Source organism: Pongo abelii, chromosome 8 (assembly GCF_028885655.2).
Source record: "Pongo abelii isolate AG06213 chromosome 8, NHGRI_mPonAbe1-v2.0_pri, whole genome shotgun sequence".
NCBI classification, from domain to species: Eukaryota; Metazoa; Chordata; class Mammalia; order Primates; family Hominidae; genus Pongo; species Pongo abelii.
Genome location: NC_071993.2, coordinates 120,769,312 through 120,792,239, shown reverse-complemented (window position 1 = coordinate 120,792,239; position 22,928 = coordinate 120,769,312). Strand labels below are relative to the sequence as shown.

The 22,928-nt window shown below is 43.4% G+C and overlaps 1 protein-coding gene and 1 long non-coding RNA gene across 11 annotated transcripts in view; one reads left to right on the top strand and one right to left on the bottom strand.

Moving 5' to 3' along the window:
- LOC129048356 (uncharacterized) overlaps positions 1-22,928 on the top strand; it is a 65,287-nt gene that overhangs the window by 33,887 nt on the left and 8,472 nt on the right. For 2 of the 6 annotated variants that reach the window (XR_008510632.2, XR_008510634.2), the window contains 2 exons: positions 834-922; positions 3,256-3,566. This is a non-coding gene — a long non-coding RNA (uncharacterized LOC129048356). Of the gene's footprint in view, positions 1-833; positions 923-2,892; positions 3,567-18,622; positions 18,734-22,928 lie in introns of those variants that run through there. The other 4 variants (XR_010141624.1, XR_008510633.2, XR_010141623.1 and 1 more) reach the window with 4 other exon arrangements.
- The window catches only part of CASP7 (caspase 7), a 51,259-nt gene continuing 35,534 nt past the window's right edge, over positions 7,204-22,928 (bottom strand). For all 5 annotated transcript variants that reach the window (XM_024254008.3, XM_063727770.1, XM_024254005.3 and 2 more), the window contains exons 3-7: positions 16,787-16,923; positions 16,198-16,326; positions 12,472-12,647; positions 11,664-11,793; positions 7,204-8,791 (exon numbers count right to left, since the gene is read on the bottom strand). In XM_024254008.3, coding sequence (XP_024109776.3) covers positions 8,562-8,791; positions 11,664-11,793; positions 12,472-12,647; positions 16,198-16,326; positions 16,787-16,923 — 802 coding nt within the window. In that variant the 3' untranslated portion in view covers positions 7,204-8,561. The remainder of the gene's footprint in view (positions 8,792-11,663; positions 11,794-12,471; positions 12,648-16,197; positions 16,327-16,786; positions 16,924-22,928) is intronic.

Here is a 22,928-nt window from a genome sequence, read left to right as displayed (position 1 = left end):
CAAAGCCATTTTTGTGTGTTATTTCCCTGGCTCCTCCCAACATCACTGTGAGGTGGGCATTCAGGGTTAAGATGAGGCAATGGAGGTAGAGCAATGGTCTACAGAGTTAGGCTAGGGCTGCCAAACTTAGGAAAACAAACAAAGAAACACAACAAAAAATAACCCTAGCCAGGCATGGTGGTGCATGCCTGTAATCTCAGCTAGTTGGGCAGGCTGAGGCAGGAGAATCATTTGAACCCGGGAGGTGGAGGTTGCAGTGAGCCGAGATTGTGCCACAGCACTTCAGCCTGGGCAACAGAGCTAGACTGTCTCAAAACAGAAAACAACAAAAAACCCACCCACACCGGACACCCATTTAAATTGAAATTTTAGATAACAAATAAGTTTTTAGTATATTTTGTGCAATATTTGGGATATATATATTAAAAAATGGTTGTTCTAGCTGAAATTCCAATTTAACTGGGCATCTTCTGTTTCATATGGCAACTCTACATATGAAATGTGTCCTCTTCTAAAGCTCAGGCCAGCATCTTATGCCCTTCTCTTTCCTGCCTATGATCTCCAGCAGCTTGACTACAACCGCTTTTGAAAGACGTTCTTCTTCTCCACTGCATGGGTAGCTGTTATCCTCAGAAAGAACCTCTTCTGTATGTCAGCATCATTTGCATGTCCTTTTTTCTTTTCTTCATCCTAATCTCCTTTCTGTGGCCTCAATTATTGATAAGATCAAGCTGGTTTAGAAAACACAACCCAACATTTACTTGACTTTTGCTTGATGACTCAGTTTTCATAACAACATCCAACAAAGGAAATGTCTCCTTATTTGATTTTAGATTTTTGGGGAGTTTGCAAAGCCATTTCTGTGTGTTATTTCCCTGGCTCCACCCAACATCCCTGTGAGGTGAGCACAAGACCTGTGGAGGTAGGTATTATTTCCTAGGTACTCACATAGGACTAATTCTATTTGAGGTTGAAAGAAGAAAGGTTTGGAAAGATTAAGAGACTCCTCGAGGTCATATAGCTTGGAAGTGCCAAAGTTGGGATTTGAACCTGGGGCTGTCTGACACCAGGGCCTTTTTTTTTTTTCTTAATTAGCACGCTAGGAAAACAAGAAGATGGTATTGAGGACCTTGTGGCTTAGCTATTCAAGTTTTCCAGACTTGTTCAGTTTGGCTTTCTGCAACTCCTGGGGTTTGGAACAATCATTGGATAAACCTTTTCCATTCCACGTGGGTGGCTCGAGAGATAAAAAATGTTGACAATATAGCAACTCATAAGATGCATACATATTCTTGGAAACCTTATTTTTAACCCTGAAAAAAAAAAAGTGTCACCACAAGGCTCTTGAAGAAAGATTTCAGCAGTCACTGCCAGCAAAGTCAACACTAAATCAACCCAGGGACATGCTCTTTAAACACATTTGCTGAGGCTAAGGGGCAAATAGTTTATGCCGATTCTGGGTAGCTGGCCACAAATATGTGTCAAAGAGGCTTTTTTCCAAGTGTTCAGTATCTTTTTTGGTATAAGCTTCTCCTGTGCTTTAGCCCTCTGTAAATATTTGTGCAATTAATATATGCTGGCAAATGTCTCAAGAGGAAAGCAGGCTACATTATGCCAAGCAAAATTGTAATTAGCAACACAAAAGAAAAAGAATTTGTCTCTTTCATCTCAGTGCTTAAAAACTGTCAGGACTTAAGGCAGCTGGAAGCTTCAGAAAAGATAATTTGCAAAAGCTGATTTTCCTAAGCATTTGAGAATGGGTCCTATATCCTAATATATTTTTAAAAACCACATTCACTTGAGAATTCTGTGTTCCCTTCCCTACTTAACATTAATCTAGTTAATTATAAAAGGTGCTGTAGAGAAAAGTTCCTTTAAAAATGTCAACCTCAAAATGTTGTTAAGGGGAGCATTTTGTATTGTGGCACCTATGAGGCACTGGAGGAGAGAGAATACATGAGTGGCCCATCTTGTCTAGAAATGATTGCCTAAGTGATGCAATCAAGAGGGAGAGAAAGAGGTGCGCCTGCTGACACCAGCTGGAGAAGTTGATGCACCTGGACCCATTCACTGAAAGCTGTCTGCTGATCCACCCCTCCCTCACACTTCACAGTCTTCCTCAAACCAGCCTGGCCAACATGGGCTTGGCATTCCTGTGCAGCCTCTGGAAGTTTCTGGACAAGAATGCTCCAGTACTGAACTCATTTATGCCCTGAATCCTTTGCTATTCAATCTGGAGATAGGATGGCTAGCCGAGTCTGCGAACAGCCAATGCACTGCTGGCCCCTGGGTGATCTTTTCCGCTGCTGGCCCCTGGGTGATCTTTTCCAGCGGTTTAATTTGGGCTTTGCTGCCACTCCTGTGGATCTGCAAGGGAGTATTTTGGTATGAGAATAATCCATGTTGTCTGAGGACCATCTGCCTCAGAATATCTAGGCAGGTTGGTTAAACATGCAGATTCCTGATCTCCACCCTAGACCTATTGATTTGCAATGAGGATGCAGTAGGGCATAGTGATTTCCTTCCTAAACAGATCTTCCAGGAATTCTCAGGCCATCTTCTACCTGCTAACCTTAATTTCCTCTCCACCACCTTCCCTTCAGCCTTTTTTGGAGGCTGGAATGGAAGATGATGAAAACAGTTCCTTTGGAACCTCTCTCGGAATCCCCAGGCAGGATGCATCCCCTCTGTATTCCTGGGTAATGTACACATGACTCTGTTACAGCCACTAAGCCCTAGAGTGATTTGTTCACCTCCTTTGGTATAAGCATCCTTTCTTGGTCATCTTTCTAGCCCCATCCCTAATAGGACATCTGGCATCTAGTAGGACTCTGAACGTTTGCTGAATAAAGCAGTCGCTGATCTAATCCCTTTACTTCTGGGAGATCTCAGGTTGAAAGCATAGACTGAAGAGCATGACCAAGGAAGAGACCTGGAGGCAGAAAGAGCAAGTGAGGCATCCAGGGGGGCATCTTTCATTCTTGCCCCTCCATGAGCCTCATGTCATCGTCATCATCATCATTCATCACCATCATCTTTGATATATACTACTTGTCGATTACTTTTAACTGAGCAGCTTAGTTTCAAACTGTTTTAAGAACTTTTTTCTTTCCTTTTCTACCTTAGGCTCCCATGCCTATGCACAGTTATTTACCTAGATTCTTGTTAAGCTCACACCATGCTCACTTATTTCCTTAGAAGCTTCAGGGGCCGAATCCTGACATGGATGAGGCATCTCTGGAATTCTCTCCCTAGCAGGATGTGACTTCAAGGACAGAGTTCACTCTCAGCGAGACATTAACTGCACGATTGACTGCAATTAATTTGTAACCTGGTTGGGCCCAAGATGGCGCTGGCCCCTTTGCCAGTTGGAGCGATAATTTAAGATAAGCCATTGGAGTGAAACATGCCACCTGGCACCTCCTAGCCACTCTCTGTATTCCAAGCCTCTGTTCTTAAACCATTGCCCTCTCTCCAGAAATTGAAAAGGTGGCAGTTTTCACAAAGGATTCTGACCTTTTCCCCTTGTTGGCATTGGATAATAAAATTCACTCTCCTTTGATCACACCTTGTTCTTGTTATTTTGGCTTCCTTCTGTAAGTGGTGAGCAGCCAGATCCTCTTTCGGTTACAACTTTGTGCCAGGCATTGCACTAAGCATTTCAGATACATTATCTCATTAATTTTCACATTACCGTCTTCATATGTAGATGAGGAAACTGAAGGACTGCCTAAGGTAATGTGAGTATTAAATGGTTAAATGACAGAGTTAGGATTAAACTTGGATCAGACTCAGAGCCTAATTTTTAAACATGAATGGTTAAAAGCACCTCTGCTAAAAAGTTTGATGCTATACTAATTGAGATCTGCTTAAAATAACTGAAGCTAGAACTAGCAACGGAGACCAAACCTATCTTCACCATTTACACTTTCCTCTTTCCCAACTCTTTCCCGAATCTTATACTATTTACTTGGGTCAGACCCTTAAAGCTCGAGAAATGCTCAGCCTTGTTTATTTGCAGCCATAACCCCATGTGCCTTCCAAATTTAAATTCTTTGACAGTTTGGCTTTAAATGATTACAACAAATTTGTTAGAAAACTGCAGTGCCATAAATATTCACAGTGCCATAAAAACCAAAACTTACGCCGAAGCAAACTCATCGTATTTGACTTTTGTGTTTTCTGATGTTTGTTGCGTACTTTTAGAGAACCGTTCATGCATGAACCTACAAGCTAATGGAGTTTCCATGTCCACATCAGTACTGTGGTGCTGGCTGGGCTTTCCAAATATGTCCTTGGTGTGTTTGTGTTAATGATTTATGAATCAAAAAGAATTATTTGCCACCTGATCCAAAACAAAGCCCCAAGGTCTATCAAAAAGGTGACCTATGGCTTCAGGGCACACTGTCAAGGAGAAATGATAATTCTCCCAGTGTCCATTGGGCTCTAGGGATAGGACAGGTGGAAAAGACAAGCTCTGAAGCCTCAATGCTCAGCAGTCCTGCCACCAACAAAAGCATGCAAGAAATGGCTCCTTTAATCCTATTATGTTTATGAAAATATTTTAAAGGCTGCAATTCACATTTCACAGACACTTTGAGATCATATAAATAATCCTTTTATGCCATTCAGCAAAGGCTTATTTAATATGGAGCTGGGCAAAGAATGTAAAAAGTGTACTATGTACTTTAAGGGTGTCGTGGAATTTTAAAAGAGGTTAGGAGAGCTTGAAAACCTGTCTTCCATGAAAGCTCCAAAATATTCTTTTATTAATCCTTTGTAGGCATGTACTATCAGCTCCATGTTCAGTGCAGAGGGGAGACCAAAAAAAATATATATATACATGTGGTCCTTGCCCTCAAAACAGAGCTTCCTAAACTGTAATGTACACGTGGACCACTTGGGAATCTGGTTAAAATGCAGATTCACCTTGAGTAGGTCTGGGGCGGGGTTGAGAGTCTGCATTTCTGACAAGCTCCCAGGGGATGCTGATGTGGCCATTCCAGGCACTCGCTCAGTGTTGCGAGACACTAAAACATTTACAAGGCAAACAGTGTAAAGTAGCTTTCTGATCTGCGTGTCTTTGAAGAACTCTTCAGGATACCTGGGCTGCTATTTGTCCAGTGGCTAATTAACGCAGAACTGTTGCTATAAACTGATGACCAACACAGCCTCTTACCTGGCCAGATATTTTCTGGAAAAAGGGCCTGAAAGATGAAAAGCTGGCAAAAATGGTGTGCTTCAAGGAAGTCAAAGGCAATCAATCCTTGGTCACCAGAATAGCTGGTAATAAAAGATTTCAGGTGACGCACTGCAAGACTGGGCAAAATAAGGGATTTGTCAGCCAGTGTCTAGGACATTTTGGTGGATGTTGTTTTCTTTCTCACAGAGAGGTCTTGGTTTCCTCGAGGTTTTAAATCATGTAAATTCAGTGACTGCAGGACTTTCAGACCGATTTGTAGCAGTTCATAAACACATTGGGCTGATGACGGCTTGAGGAAATTTGCTCAGAGAAAAAGCCCAGGGCAGAGCCCAAAGCTGTCTGTGAATGTATTAATAGTTAAAACATTTAAAATATATATTTATTTTTTCCTTTTTTTTTTGAGATGGAGTCTTGCTCTGTTGCTGGAGTGCAGTGAGAAGATCTCAGCTCACTGCAACCTCCGCCTCCCAGGTTCAAGCTATTCTCCTGTCTCAGCCTCCGGAGTAGCTGGGACTACAGGCGCCCACCACTGTGCCCGGCTAATTTTTGTATTTTTAGTAGAGACGGGGTTTCACCATGTTGGCCAGGCTGGTCTCAAACTCCTGACCTCAATTGATCTGCCCGCCTTGGCCTCCAAAGTGCTAGGATTACAGGCATGAGCCACCGTGTCTGACCCAATAGCTAAAAATTTAAATAACCTAATGGCACCTTGAGGAAAATGAAAATCCAAACAGAAATCCAGCTTTGAGCTCATAAAGCCAGTGGGGATGCTGTAGTCTGCACTGTCTTCCCATAGGACAAGGGCAGTGACCGGTCTGATACTCCTGCGAGGAGGAACTGGGGTTCTCAACAACGATGAGAATTGGGAATGTATATTCACCAGGACTGAGTTATCCTTTAGGGTAACTTGTCATCAGAATTTCGGAATATAAAAAGTTTGGAAAGTTTAGAATGAAAGTGGTCTCACTGAACACATTCCCAAGTTGAACTCGGATTTCTGATCTCAATAAATAAGCGTCTGCCCACGGAAGTATTCAAGGACTAAGACTCTTTATTAAAAATCTAAGGGATATAAGGTAATATTCATTATCTGTAAGCTATAACTTCCCAGAGAATTCAGGAAAAATTAATCCTGACACTCGGGAGCATTTCTTTCCCTTTAATGAAAGTTACAAGGCAAATAAGTAGATTGTATGGTGTTTACTTCAAATTGCAATGCACTTAGGCCCTTTGATTTCTGTGATAGAGACCTTTATTAGATAGCTTATTTTCCAAAGAACAGCCTGTGAATTCTGGGAATAGTAGTGTAGATGCTTGTTATAATCTCCAATTTTGAACATTTGGCATATTTTAGATGGCAGGAAACCAAGGACAAGTTTAGTAAACGCACCCAAAATTAGTTTTCTTCTTTGAAAGAAGATACTTTTATGTTATCTGATTTTATTGCCAAAATTAATAAATGGCAGCCCATCACAAACATCTTTCTAAATTGATTAACTCTTTATGTGAAGAGTCCCGGCTTCCCAAGTGATTATTTACTTACTAGTATACTAACTTCAAAAAAATTATATATTATGTGTTGAGGTCAAGTCAATAGGGTCAATTCTTCTTCTTCTTCTTCTTTTTTTTTTTTTTTTTTGAGACAGAGTCTCACTCTGTCGCCTAGGCTGGAGTGCAGTGGCTCGATCTCGCTCACTGCAACCTCCACTTCCTGGGTTCAAGCGATTATCCTGCCTCAGCCTCCTGAGCAGCTGGGACTACAGGTGCCCACCACCACACCTGGCTAATTTTTTTGTATTTTTAATAGAAGTGGGGTTTCATCATGTTGGCCAGGCTGGTCTCGAACTCCTGACCTGAAATGATCCACCCACCTCGGCCTCCCAAAGTGCTGGGATTACAGGCATGAGCCACTGCGCCCAGCCAATAGGGTCAATTCTTATCCTGTTTTCTCATTTCTCCATTGCCATAAATAACTTCAAAAGGAAAGCAAACCGGACTGGTTAGGAATTAAGCAACCACATTTTTAATCAATAAATATGAACATTTGTTTTTTAACCAGTTACTATTAGGCAGAAAAAAACAGTCATTTATCAAGAATTCAAAAGATAACACCATCTTGAAAACAAAGTGCCAAAAATCTTTGCCATAAACTCTTCCTCACTTATAGAACTAAAAGTAACAAATATTTACTCAAAATAAGGCTTGGAATAATCTAAAAAGTTCCAGACATATTTTAAAGCTATAACAGATTTTGCACATAAAGCCAAAACAGATTGTTTTACACATACATAGACTATCTGACAACCCAATGAATAAATGATTGGATAAATTGTTGAGCATTAGTGATTACTTATGTTCACATTATGGGCCAGGCTTACATCTATTTCCTGTTCTCCTGCCTCACTGTCCCTTGCTCTTCCAAGGTCCCTGGTGAGGTGGCTTCCAGGTAGGCCTGGGCAGTAAGGTGCTAGTGGAAGATGTGAGGGCAGCATAGGTAAGACCAAGGTATTCTCGTATCTGACCCAGCTCACTCCATCTCAGTCAGTGCCTTTGTTCTTGTCATGGCTCCATTTTCCACAATCCCTTGGTGGTCCTGACTCCCACTAGGCAGCCCCCACCATGGTTCCAGCTCCTCTGGATGATCCCACTACTGGACTGAGGAAACCAAACCTCTTCCCATTATCCTCATAGCCCTGGGTGTGGTAACAGCTTCTTGCTGTTTGGCTTCTCTTTTATCATCTATGTAAGTCAATTTCCTGTATTAAATTCCCTCTGTTGAAACACCTAGAATGGTTTCTGTTTTCCAGACTGGATCCTGATGGATACATATCAGAATCATTACGCTTTTTCTCCTCTAACTCATCTGGGAATTTTTGCATGAAAATCTGCCCTAAGCCAATGAAAAATCATTCAAATCACACTCAATACCCACATTCTGCAATAAAGAGCAGTAAATATCCCCTTGGCTGTGTTTTGTCAAACATTGGGATTCTTTCTGCCAAGTGCAAACATGACTCTACCACTGTTACCACCAATTACAGTGGACACAGCCACGAGCTTTCTCCAGAGGTCACTTTTGTTGCATGTATTAAGTCTAATAACAAGGTAAAAGACATACAAAGAGAAAACTAATCTTAAGAGAAAGTTACACAGTCACCAAATGAATAACATTATAAAAAAAACTCTGAAAATTCAGAGAACAAAAGACAGCACCAGAAAGTTTCTTCCCTGTTGAATCAATACATTTTCCTGAAATTAAAATCCTGGAGAATTTCTGAATATTTCAAGAGCATTAAAAAAATGTGATTCATTAACGAGTGATCCATTGCTTCTCAGCTAGAATGTACCCCTGATATGGCTATTGACTGAAGTAGAGTTCCTTGGTGAGCATGGAGACCACACAGGGGATCTGCTTCTTCTCATGGAAGCGTGGGTCATCAGACTGAGACTCAAAGTGCCTGGCAACTCTGTCATTCACCCTGGTGAGGATCTGCATGATCTCCAGGTCTTTTCCGTGCTCCTCCAGGATGGAGCAGAGGGCTTGCACAAACCAGGAGCCTCTTCCTGGGCTCCTCCACGAGTAGTATCCTTCAACAGGAAAGAAAGGAGACAATCAAATCAGCTAATTCTGACAGCTGCTCCACTCACCAATGAGAATAAGTATATGGTGCTTTCACACCTGCTTTTCAGAACGATTTCAGTCTACTCTGCACACAAGTCATTAATGAGAATTATGCTGGTGTGCTCAGAGAGCAAACATCTGAGATTTAGAGGGCTGGCATGAATATGCTAGAAAATGCTTTGGGTATTTCAGCATGGAAATCCCATGACAACATCACTAAGGGCCAGCATTGGTGGATGTTGCCAGGGTACTCTCCTGTGTCAGCTTTGATGGAGGTACCCACCTGATAAATATCAGATACATCGGTGTGAGACAGATCTGCACGTGCAGAATTCCAAAAGAAATGCTGGAGGTCTATTCCATAACTCTGGAACTCCTCAGTACCCTTTAGGGGCCAGTGCTACTTCCTAATCCAAGCCTACTAGAGAAGGAATTTGCAGAGAACCTCAAGGAATTCTGAGATGTGTTCCTGCTGCTGGGACACATAGGAGTAGAGTTGGACCTTGCTGAAGAAATCTAGAGGCACAAGGAAGCTGAATGCCCAATTGTCTGAGGGGCAGGGCCAGGAGAGCCTGATGCCCTGGGAGGGCAAATCTCATCCTATAACTCCCTAACCTAAAACCGTTTCCTTGAGCCACTTTATCTGAGTAAAGTTCAGGCTGCTTGACACAGCACACAGGTTCCACCATGACAGGGCCACTTGCCTACCTGTCCTGGTTTGACCCTGGCCATGCCCTGTCATATCCCTTGCTATGGACTGAACTATGTCTTCCCAAAATTCATTTATTGAAGCCGCACCCCATAATGTGACTGTGTTTAGAGGCAGGGTCTTTATGGAGGTAATTAAGGTCCAATGAGGTCACTAGGGTAGGGCTCTGATCCAAGAGGATTGGTATCCTTATAAGAAGAGACACGAGAGACCTCACTCAGTCTTGTTCTCAATCTCTGCCATATGAGGCTATTGCAAGAAGGTGACCATTTATGAGCTAGAAAGGGAGCCCTCACCAGAAAGCGACTTAGCCGGCACCTTGATCTTGGACTTCCCAGCCTCTGTAACTTAGAGAAATAAATGTCTGTTGTTTAAGCCACCTTGTCTAAGGTATTTTGCTATAGCAGCCCAAGAAGACTGATATACCCTGAGATCCAGCCCCGAGTTTTACCAAATGCACTGGGCTATCCGGCCCCTCAGCACTCCGTCTGACAAGCCATCCTTCTCTTACCCCTGTTGTTTGAAATTTTAGGCTCAGTTACAGCAGCTCCTTTTTTTTTTTTTTTTTTTTGAGATGGAGTCTTGCTCTGTTGCCCACGCTGGAGTTCAGTGGTGCGATCTTGGCTCACTGCAAGCTCTGCCTCCCAAGTTCACACCATTCTCCTGCCTCAACCTCCCGAGTAGCTGGGATTACAGGCATGTACCACCATGCCCAGCTATTTTTTTTTTTTTTTTTTTTTGTATTTTTAGTAGAGACGGGGTTTCACTGTGTTAGCCAGGATGGTCTCAATCTCCTGACCTTGAGATCCGCCCACCCTGGCCTCCCAAAGTGCTGGGATTACAGGTGTGAGCCACCGCGCCCGGCCCAGCAGCTCCTTTTTAACATAGCTTTTCTCATCTGCCTCCTTGCTCAGAGCAACTACAACTCTACCACTGGGTTTGTTTACACAGACATATGCCCCCATTACACCACCTCCCTCTCAAGAGCAGAAAGACCAAATTATTTTCTATCTTATGCCATCCTTAAAACTTGTGAAGTTATCGCTCTCACAAAATCCCATCTGTAGATCCTGCCAGAGCTGGTTTTCCAAACACATCAACCTGTTTACTGTAACCAGTACCCTTGTGCCAAATACTTGACACAACTACTATTACAGCTGGGAAAATTCTTACTTAGTGCTGGTTTGTACCCAAAACAAAGGAAGGACTTTCATTGAACAGACTCAGTCAAATGTGGTGCTTGGCAAATAGTGAGTAGGCTTGCCCATTGCTGGCGTTTTCTGGTATCTGTGTACAGGCTGCAGCATAAAAGAACCTTGGCTGACTCACAGCTCTACTGTGCACTGAAATCTCTACCTGACCTTAGGCATATCACTTAGATTCATCCAAACTAAAAATTCTTTTATTTTACCTGTAAAATCAGGACAGGAATAACGCCTTTCCTAAATACTTATGGTATTATTGTATATGAGAAAAAACACATGAAAGACACTCTATATTGTAAAGTACTACAGAAATGTTTGTCCTTATAACTACTAAAATAATAATAATAATAAATGAGAGAATTCAGCTTTCCTGGAGAGAAAAGTGAATGCATTTCTGTGGTAGGCAGAATAATGGTGCCCAAAGATGTCCACGCCCTAACCTGGAGCCTATGAACATGAAACCTTATGTGGAAAAAAGGACTTTGCAGATGTGGTTAAGGGTATCGGATTGACATGGGGAGATGATCCTGGAGTATCCGGGTGGGTCCCATGTAATCACAGGTGTCCTTTCTCAGCTGTGGTCAGAAAGCGAGCACGGTAATGACAGAAGGGTCGGAGAGATGCAAAGTTGCTGGCTTTGAAGATGAAGGAAGGGGCTACAGCCAAGGAACGCAGGCGGTTCTAACATGCCACATAAAGGCTGGGAAATGGATTTTCCCTTGAGCCTCCAGAAGCAGTGTAGCCCTGCCAACCTATTTTGGAATTCTGACCTCCAGAACTGCAAGATAATACATTTGTGTATTTTAAGCCACTGTGTTTGTAGTAATGCATTACTGCAGCAAGAGGAAACGAATACAGTCCCCAAATCTGTGTTTTGATGATGGAATGGACTGAAGTATGCTTGGCAGACAATGGACGTGATACCTGGAACCGTGGAATAGGCGAAGAGGAAGTCAGCTTCCACTGGAATCTTGTATCGAGGATTAGCATCTGTGTCATTGATGGGCCCCGAGTCGGCCTGGATGCCATCATCGAGCTCAGTCCCTCGGCAAGCCTAAGTATCAAAGCAGACATCATTCCATGTAGTGGGGAACAGAAATGTACATGCTGTTCACTGCTGTGTCCCAATACCTAGAATTGTGCCTGTCAGGAGCTCAATGATAATTTGATGAACAGATAAATGAATGAATGTGTTTCAAATTACTAAGCAAAGCAAATAAAAGTATTGCAGTGTCTTAAAGAAACCTTCATAATATGTGGCTGGGTGTGGAGGCTCACACCTGTAATCCCAGCACTTTGGGAGCCTGAGGTGGGTGGATCACTTGACGCCAGGAGTTTGAGACCAGCCTGGCCAACATGGCGAAACCCCATCTCTTCTAAAAATACAAAAATTAGCCAGGCATGGTGGTGCGTGCCTGTAATCCCAGCTACTCAGGAGGCTGAGGCAGGAGAATTGCTTGAACCTGGGAGGTGGAGGTTGCAGTGTGCCGAGATCACGCCACTGCACTCCAGCCTGGGTGACAGAGTGAGATTCCATCTCAAAGAAAAAAAAAAAAGAAACCTTCATAATTTGTGATCCAGTGGAAACACATATGCTAACCATTCAGAGATAGAAAAATAAAACCCTAATTTGAATATGGAAACAGCATTTGGATTTGTAAAAATGATGCCATCCCTGTCACTCTATAATCTTTTCCCATTTTCAAGTGTATTGGCACTGAAAAGAGATTACCTGAATGAAGAAGAGTTTGGGTTTCTCTAAAAGGGTTTTGCATCTATCCCCCCTAAAATGGGCTGTCAAATCCTTTATTGGTGTGACACCATCTTTCCCATAAATTAAATTTTCTTCTCCATGGCTTAAGAGGATGCAGGCGAAGCAGGCGGCATTTGTATGGTCCTCTTCAGAAGCTGCAAGCAAATAATATGAACATTGAAGAATTAAGGTGTAAGTTCTGGGGAGCCTCAGATGCAGCATTTCCAGAGGCAGCCTGGCAGCTGCCTCTGACTATTAGAGGGGTACAAGGGAGGGGAGGGGAGGAGCCGGGGACTGGGCTCCTTTCAAAGGATCAGACTTATCTAAGAAGTTAAGAGAGAGGGATAGGCACAGTGTATGGGGGCTGATGGGTGTGGCCCTGCTGTTGGCTAGTTCTGTGACATCAGGAGTGTTACTGAACCATTTTGTGCCTTGGTTTCCTTATCTGTACATTGAAGATCAATATTAACTCATTAAATGAGTTAATATTTGTAAAACACGCCACATAATAAGCATCATGCAAGTATTTGTTAAAGAGAATAAAATATTACACTAAGTGCAATAAGCCAGTCACCAAAGGGCAAGCATTGCATGATTCCAGTCTCAGGAGGCACCTTGAGTAGTCAAGATCACAGAGAGAATATAGAACGGTGGTTGCCAGGGGCTGGAGGGAAAGGCAAATAGCCAGTTAGTGTTTAATAGAGATAAAGTTTCAGTTACGGAAGATGAAAGAAACCCTGGAGATGGATGGTGGTGATGGTGACACAACCATGTGAATGTCATTCTGATCTATACATTTAAAAATGGTTACGATGGTAATTTTACGTTATGTATATTTTACCACAATTAAACAAAATTAAAGAAAAATAAATAAAAATGCTAGATTGGCTGTCCATTTAGGATACTGAGGAGAGGAATCATAAACCATGTAGCTAGTTGGCCCAGCTAGAACTCACCAAAGGTTCTATGATACTAACTAACCAGCTATAGCTTAACTGACCATTACGTTTAATGCCAAAAACCGCAATTACTTTTGCACCAACCTATAACTAGCTAATACACATATCCTTTCTTCTTCTCTATGATTAATGAGGGGGGAGGAATAATATTTAGAATTTCTTGAGCAAATACTATGTGCAGACACTGATCTCGGTACTTTACATGAGTTATTTTTAATTCCTACAAGACTGGAAGTAGGCCTCATTTACCTTTATTTCATTGATTTAAAAAAACGGAATCTCGGAGAGGTCTCATAACCTTCCCCAAAGGTGGTACAACACATTGGAGCCTTGGGGCCGTTTTTCAAGCCCAGGACACTGCAAAGTCCAGCTACCTCACCAGTTTCAGGCAGAGCAAGAGTGGCCTCTCCCATTCGAATTACCAAGACACTTTGCATTATCTCCCCAGTGATTCTTGTATTAGTTTTGACAGTAGAGGTACAAGGCGATGGTGATGAAAGTTGGAGTTCTTAGCTTATTTTAAGAGTATACAAATTAGGACAGTTAGAAAATGGGAGTTTTGTCTTCACTGGAACTGACTGCATGTAAAGTCAGAAAAAATAAATGCTTTACTAGTTTGATAGGACAATAAACAAGAATTCTCTGACTGTGACATGCTCTGGACTTGGGCAGAATGAATCACCTTTCAAAAGACAGAAACGGCCGGGCGCAGTGGCTCACGCCTGTAATCCCAGCACTTTGGGAGGCCAAGGCAGATGGATCATGAGGTCAGGAGTTTGAGACCTGGCCAGCATGGTAAAACCCCATCTCTACTAAAAAAAAAAAAAAAAAAAAAAAAAATTAGCCGGGCATGGTGGCATGCATCTGTAATGCCAGCTACTTGGGAGGCTGAGGCAGGAGAATTGCTTGAATCCGGGAGGTGGAGGTTGCAGTGAGCCGAGATTGCACCACTGCACTCCAGCCTGGGCGACAGAGTGAGACTGTTTCAAAACAAAACAAACAAAATCCAAACAGAAACTACAACTGGGACAAGTTCATATGCCTATCTGGGCCATTATACTTCTTGAAGCACGCTCACAAAATTCCTCTTGGTTCACAAGCTTCCTCACTCCATCCCCAAGAAACAGCAGGAGCTGTTATCGTAATCTGCCTTTCAGGAAAGCAAAAAAATCAGGATGATGTGGTTGCCTTGCCTGGGTCGCCTGTTAGAACTTGGGCCAGACCCAGATCTCAGACTCCTGATTTCTAGTCTGGTCTAGGACATAACCTACTAGGGTACAAAAGGTCAGCTTGTAAGAGTCAGGTTGGAGGAAATTAGGAAAAATGCCTAGTTTTAAAACAAAAAGATGGTGGGGACTTTTTTTGTTTTAGCTGAGAGGTTAAGAAAAACAGCAGTGATTTAGATTGTGTTCCTATCTACTTCCTGTGGGTCTGTGTCTAGTGAATTGATAGGATGTTACTTTCAAACACTTGCCCTAAATGCCAGAATACCTTAGGTGATATCCATTAGAGAGGGTCGTGTAATAGGAAACGCATTTGTCCTGGAGTTAGAAGACCAGAGCCTGGGTTTCGGTTCTGCCCCTACTAACTGCACCCTTCAGTGTATCTTTCATCCTCTCTGAAGCTCCACCCCTTCTTTTCTTTTATGTTTTATTTTATTATTATTATTTTTTGAGACAGAGTCCTGCTCTGTCACCCAGGCTGCAGTGCAGTGGTGCCATCTTGGCTCACTGCAACCTCTGCCTCCCGGGTTCCCGGGTTCAAGTGATTCTCATGCCTCAGCCTCCCGAGTAGCTGTGATTACAGGTGTGCGTCACCACACTTGGCTAATTTTTGTATTTTTAAGTAGAGATGGGGTTTCATCATGTTGGCCAGGCTGCCTTGGCCTCCCAAACTGCTGGGATTACAGGTGTGAGACACCACACGTGGCCCGCCCCTATATTTATAAAATGAGCATAATATTCTGTTGCCCAACATTGCAGGGCTTCTGTTAAAGATCTAATGAAATAATTTTGTGAACATGCTATATAAAAAATAACATAGTTCTAAAGTATATGGAATTATTATTCTCTATCTGCCACAAGGGAAAAGTTTACACTTACACTTCATTCTGGAAAGGATCACACAGATTTATTGCTTCCCAGGAATGAGTCTTTTGAAATTGTGACCATTCTGTATACAAATAATCTATTTCTTTTGCTGGACTTTAAGCTGATTTCATCTTTTTATGAAGAGATTGAAGGCTCCTCAAGGAAACCTGCCTAACCCAGGACAGGTATGGACTGGTCAAGAGGGAGGGAGGTTTCTCACACTGAAACTCCTCTGCCCTGCACAGGCATCCTCCTGAGATGGGCCTGGCCATGGCGGGAGGATCGCCTCCCTTGGGTACAGGAAGAAGACAGATGGAGGGGCAGTAAGGGCTCAACTTTTCCTTTTTTGAGACAGGGTCTCTCTCTGTCACCCAGGCCGGAGTGCAATGGTGTGATCATGGCTTACTGCACTCTTGACCTCCTAGGCTCAAGCAATCCTTCCACCTCAGCCTCTCAAGTAGCTGGGACTACAGGCGCATGCCATCATGCCTGGCTAATTAAAAAAAAAAAAAAAAAAAAAAAAAAAAATTTCGAGATAGGGTGTTGCCATTTTGCCCAGGCTAGTCTTGAACTCCTGGGTTCAAGCGATCCTCCCATCTTGGCCTCCCAGAGTTCTGGGATTGCGGGCATGAGCCATCACTCCTGGCAGCACTCACCTTTTTTAAGCAGATCTTGCATCTTGGCACAAGAGCAGTCATTATAGACAATCACGTCAAAACCCAGGCTTCGGAAGCACTTGAAGAGCGCCTCGGCATCTTTGTCTGTTCCGTTTCGAACGCCCATACCTGTGGGAATCAAACAACGAATCCACAGGTGAGCATCCCCTGGCTGAACACCACATGTGGGCGCCAGTGGGACGGGCGCTAAATGTACTGGCGCCAGCTGTACAATGCCTTCCAAGGCCACAATTTAAATGAATTGAAGCAAACTCAAAGGGGAGGCTAACAGTGCAGCCTGCCCACAACAGGTGAGCCTCCTGGTAACACTCAGCTCCCATCAAAGCCAAGGTTTCCCTGGATTCTTAGCCCTTTGGTCAAAGCCCTGCATCAGCTAATACACGTGGTGGGGCCTTAGACTCAACGTTCTCGATTTCCGCATAACCCTTTCCCCTGGATACAGGAACCTTGCCTTCAGAGGGGCTGTCTGCCACAGTAGGGGGGTGCAGCATTTCTCCCATAAATGTCTGATACAAATAGGAGAAGATGAAAGGGAACCGGAAAGATGAGCCCACGCCCACACACCTACCTGTCACTTTATCAAAGTTCTTGTTGTTTATTATGATGCATTTGCCCAGCTTTTCAAAATTCATGTTGTACTGATATGTAGGCACTCGGTCCCGGGTGGTCTTGATGGATTGCATGGAGACATTTTTCTTCTTCATACTGGGGAAATATAAAGTTCCATAGTGAGGGGCTGTGGAAGAAGTGCGTATAGTAACATCTCTTCATTTTACTACTAGCGTGAAAGTGGGGGATGCCTAAGAAAACTGCAGCATCCTTGAAGAAAAGACCTGGCGTCGACAGATGGCTCTGTTTAATTGTCATGTTTAAGTGGAACAGGGTCCCCTGGCAAATTTTATTAGATGCCAGAGAAATGCAAATTAAAATCACCATGTGATACCAGTACACAATCACCAGAATGGCTACGGTGTAAAAGATGCAAAATGTTCAGCTCCCTGGATTATCAAACATTGCTGGTGGGAACCTACTTTGTATACCCGTTGTGGAAAACCAGCAGAATCTACTGAAATGGAATGTATACATAACCTATGCCAGAGCAACTCCCCTGGGAAAAGCAAACGTTCACTAAGACAGGTCCACACGTCACAGCAATACCACTCAGCAATGGCCTCCAACAGAAAATAATCCGTATGTCCATTCACAGTCAAATGCACACATTGTTGAACGTTCATCCAATGAAATACTATACGAGAATAAACAAACCACCACAATGTGAAGTAACGTGAATAAACCTCACAAATATAACACTGAGTGAAAGAACTGACATACAAAAGGGTATATACAAAGTTAAAAAAAACAAAACTAACACCTAGGATCAGAAATCTGGAGATGGTTTTCCCTACGGTGGAGATCAGAGACCAGAGGGACATGGGGTCTTTCTTCAGTGTGAGTTATATTTTGTTTCTTGGTGTGGGTGCTGGTTACATGTGTGTTTCTGTTGGTGAAAATTTATCAGTGTGTGCACTTTCTATGTGGATGTTATGTTTTAAGAACATTTACATTAAAAGGGGGAAAAAGGAACAGAAGGATTACAACAAAAAAGTAGGCTCTTTCTAATCTCCAGACAACTGGTGGTCCAGTCTGCCAAAAGTCTAGTGGGTAGGCACTGTGGTGGGGCATGAGGCACCATGGAGCGGGCAGAGGGACACATTTCCAATGAGGGTGGGAAGCCGTCTTGCCAGCCATCCATGCCAACGTGAGCTCCAGGAGGGAGACATTTCTCCGTTCTGAAGATCACTGAATCCCCAATAGGGAGAACAATGCCTGACATAAGTTGCTCCATAAATATTTGTTATATAAATGAATGAATAGAATCGTATCCACTTCATTTTACAGATACGGAAACTGAGGTCCACGGGGAGACAGGGATTGTCCCAGGTCACCCAGCTAGTGATGGGCAGGTCTGAGTCTGCAACCCTGTCCCCTGGAGTATTTGCTACAATGATCTGCCTGCCCTTCTCCCACAGCGCCCAGCCAGAGTTAGAAGCAGCAAAATAAAAGTCAAAACCCAGCTTGTTACCTGACAAACATAGGGTCAAGCTTACTGCACTTGAGTTGTCATGGACTTTTACGGTTGGAGTTTCTCAGAATCTCTGAAAGGGCATGGCCTTCCCCCTCTCCGCCCCCACTCCTATCTTACTCCAAATTACAGACGAGCTCTGTATGTCTAAGCTGCAGATGCCATATTGCTGTTTTTTCCCCTTGAACGTGACTTTATCCTCCACTTTCGGAAAGTCAAATTTCTTCCATGATGCCAGTTAACTTTTAAAAGAGAAATATCCTGAATCTGTTTTGCCTTCTCTGGGCTCCTCCACTGTTTTGTATTCTGTCTGGTTTACAGGGTGACGCTGGGTTTTCTTCACATTTCCTTCCACAAAGAAGCAGCACAAAAGAGCGCTGGACTTGCGGCTAATCGGAGCTCTGCGTCCACCCGCCCGTGTGACCTGATCCAGTGAGTTGTTACCCTTTGCAGAAAACCAACTTCCTCTCATGTGACGCAGTCAGTTGCATGCAGTAGGAGATGCATTTCGTGACTGTCGCAAAATTAGATGGGAGGTGCAGTGGCAGCAGGTACTTCCTGTGATGTATCCCCATCCCCTGCCCCTTGGAGATGTGAGTATCAGCAAAGGGAGTTTCTGCACTGTTCAAGGACACACCATTCAGGCAGCAATAGGATTTCCTTACTGCCACCCTGTTAATGACTGCTATTGACAGCATCCTCTGTACTTTTTAAAATATGTGTGCACAGCCTTTCAAACACACAAAATCTCTGGTCTTCGATAGGCGCCTCAGAGGTAGGTAGAGGGGGGATAATCATGCCCATTTTACAAGTAACAATAATAATTAACATTTGTCAGTGCTTACTAGGGGCCCAGTTATTGTTAAAACTCTCATCTGCATGTCCTCACTGAATTCTGATAGCAACTCAAAGAGGGAGGCAGATATCATCATAAGCCCCTTTAAGGATGAGCTGCGGAGGCTTGGGGTGGGGAAGTAACTAGCTGAGGGTTGTGAGGGGGCACAGCAAGTCCAAATCCAAGCAGTTGGCCACGGATTCAAAGAATTAAAATTGTTAAAAATCTCCATACTGCTTAAAGCATCTACAGATTCCATGCAATCTCTATCAAAATACCAATGACATTCTTCAGAGATCGAAGAAAAAATTCTAAAATTTATATGAAACCACAAAAGACTCAGAATAACCAAAGCCATCCTGAGCAAAAGGAACAAAACTGGAGAAATCACATTACCTGACTTCAGATTATACTACAAAGCTATAGTAACCAAAACAGCATAGGACTTGCATAAAAACAGATGCACAGACCAATGGAAAAAAAAGAGAAAATCCAGAAATGAATCTAGGCATTTACAGTAAACTCATTTTCCACAAAGGGGCTAAGAGCATACATTGGGGTGAGGACAATGTCTTCAATAAATGGTGCCGGGAAAACTAGATAACCATATGCAAAAGAATGAAACTGGACCCCTAACTCTTGCCACATATAAAAATTAAATCAAAATGGACGAAAGATTTAAAGCTAAGACCTGAAACTATGAAAATACTAGAAGAAAATGTTGGGGAAACTCTCCAGGACATTGGTCTGGGCAAAGATTTCTTGAGTAAGACCTCAAAAGCAGAGGCGACCAATGCAAAAATAGTACATAAGCCCAAAAGAAGTATATTTACGTAGCTATTTCTTATTAGTACCTGCCACCTATGGGCCAGGAGCTTTATAAAATCACTGCATGTTCTCACAGCCATGCTGCCTTTGTGTAGATAAGAAAATTCAAGTTCAGAGTTGGTATGTGATTCCTGGTGATCTGACCCCAAAGAGTGTGCTTTCTCTACTAGACTATTTTTTCTTTGAGCAAACACTGTTTTTGATACTAAAATTCAGGACAAGATTTACTCATCTTCCAGGTTACTTTTGTGGAGGGTGGAATATAAGCTGTGACCTTTCTGAAATTAGGTCTCCTGGCCCAGTTAACCCCTCTACCAAGGTAGCTTCAGGATAGGCTTCAACCAGTGCTCTCTGCAACCCTTCAGAAAATGCCAGAATGGGATAAAAGAAAAGAACACTGAATAGGTAAAGTAGAGTTTTTTTTTTATTTATTTTTGAGATGGAGTCTCTGTCACTCAGGCTGGAGTGCAGTGGTGCGATCTCGGCTCACTGCAACCTCCGCCTCCCAGGTTCAAGTGATTCTCATGCCTCGGCCTCCTGAGTAGCTGTGATTACAGGTGTGTACCACCACACCCGGCTAATTTTTGTATTTTTAGTAGACAGGTTTTCACCATGTTGCCCAGGCTGGTCTTGAACTCCTGACCTCAGGTGATCCACCCGCCTCACCCTGCCAAAGTATTGGGATTACAGGTGTGAGCCACCGCATCTGGCCTAAAGTAGGGTTCTTAACACGTCAACTGAATTTCAGAACAAACTTCCTGGGTCCTGCAGCTAATATAAGGCTATTCAAAGATCCTAAGAGTAGCATGAAGTCTAGCAGGCTGGAAGTCACAGTTTATGCACTAAAATCCTTTCAGAGATAAAGTCCTGCTTCTTTCTTCTGTGGTATGGATCTCTATGATGATATCCAAGTAATAAACAAGCTGGGATTTTTAAAAAGCTGTCATTAGCTCATCCTCAGTGATGAGCAAAACAAAACTAGCAAGCATCCTTTAAGAGAAAAACAGAATTAGATATGTTATGTAAAAAATAAAAGGACTCTGGTTCTATCAGAATAAAATCTGGAAAACTAACTGGTTACACAAAAAGAACACAACAGGGGAAGAAAGAGAAACACTTTAAGAAAACACTGTCCATGGTTATGAAAAGTACCTTAAAATTGAATATGAAATGTGGTCCTCACTCCTGGTAAATATCTTAAAAGGGTGATATCTAGCCTGCCCCTAAATTGAACTCCTATTTTTCAAAATGAACTTAATATCTGCTTCCTCCTTCTGGATTTGAGTCCGCCAATATTAATTTCTCCTTCTAAGCAAAAGAGCTTAGCTAGTCTGCCCCTAAAATGAACTCTTATTTTTCAAAATGAACTTGGTATCTGCTTCCTCTTTCTGGATTTGAGTCAGTCAATATTAATTTTTCCTTCTAACCAAAATAGCTTTTTGTTAAACCCACATCTTCCCAGACCACAGATGTGTGTTTGTGAGTGACTATCAATTCAATCCCTTCTTAGGAGGATGAATTGAATTCATCCTCCTAAGAAGAGCTGGCCTTGGGAAAACTCCATCCATAGCTTAACTCTGAGGAAGCAAACCTCGATGATTAAAACATGTAACTGGAGACAGACAAAGAAAAGGTGCAAATGATTGTCTAGAAGGCATCAGGAGGAGAGCACCAGAAAAAAAGGGGGAGAGGGACTAAAAGTCCACTGCTTATAGATACATTCTGCAAGAATGAGAGTCCAAGAGATTAGGCTTCTACCTAAGCTGTGATGTTTTGGGGCACCTTCTTTCCCCCGGGGATTAAATCCCTTTCATCCCTATTCTCCCTTTGAGGCTACAGTGAGAGCCACCATAATGGTACAAAGTGATTTGCCATCCTGCCCCCTTGACCCTGCAGCCACCACTGATTTGTCCAGGGGGCACCTGATCCCCAGGCTGGGTCAGTCAGCCCTCTTCCCTGGGAATTTGAGAACTGAAATTGAGGAAAAGGGTCAGTCTCTGTCAAGGTGGTTAAAATGAGAGTTGGTGGCCGCCATGTTTTACCATGTGGCCTGAGGAGCCAAGAGGACAGACTGGCAAAGATTGGGCAGAACAAAGCCAATGGATAAGAGAAATGTGGGAATGGAAGAGGAGAGTGGGTAACATTCACCCAAGATTCCTGTGAGCCTGAGCATTCCTTTAAAAAGAGAAATCAAGCTGGGCACGGTGGCTCACGTCTGTATTCCCAGCACTTTGGGAGGCTGAGGCGGACAGATCACCTGAGGTAGGGAGTTCAAGACCAGCCTGGCCAACGTGGTGAAACCCTGTCTCTACAAAAATTAGCTGGGCGTGGTGGTTTGTGCCTGTAATCCCAAGCTACTCGGGAGGCTGAGGCGGAAGAATCACTTGAACCCGGGAGGCGGAGGTTGCAGTGAGCCGAGATCGTGCCATTGCACTCCAGCCTGGGAGACAGAACAAGACTGTCTCAACAACAACAAAAAAGAAATCAGATTCCACCATCACCACTTAAAGCCCTCCCAGGGCTCCCTGTGAAACTCTGTTCCAGGGTTTCCGAAGCCTTCAGGGTGTCCCTGCTGGCCTATCGACCCCAGTCCTGGTGCAGCTCTCCCCGGCACGGCTCAGACCTGCTTGTGGAAGATCACAGGGCATGGCAGGTCCCAGGGCACCCACGATGGCTCCCACCCGGTGGAGCTGGCCACTATCCCTGGGTCTCTTGTCTCTGCACACAACAACCCTAGTTCATTGGGCATCATTCTGCTTGCTCCCTCAGGCCAGGACCCTGGAATGCTCAAGCTACATCATCTTCTGACCTGATGTCCACCATTGCCTCCTAACTGGCTTCTCTCCAAAGTGAGCTTTTAAATAAAATGGTAAGGCCAGGTGCGGTAGCTCATGCCTGTAATCCCAACACTTTCCAAGGCCGGTGTGGGCAGATCACTTGAGTCCAGGAGTTTGAACAGCCTGG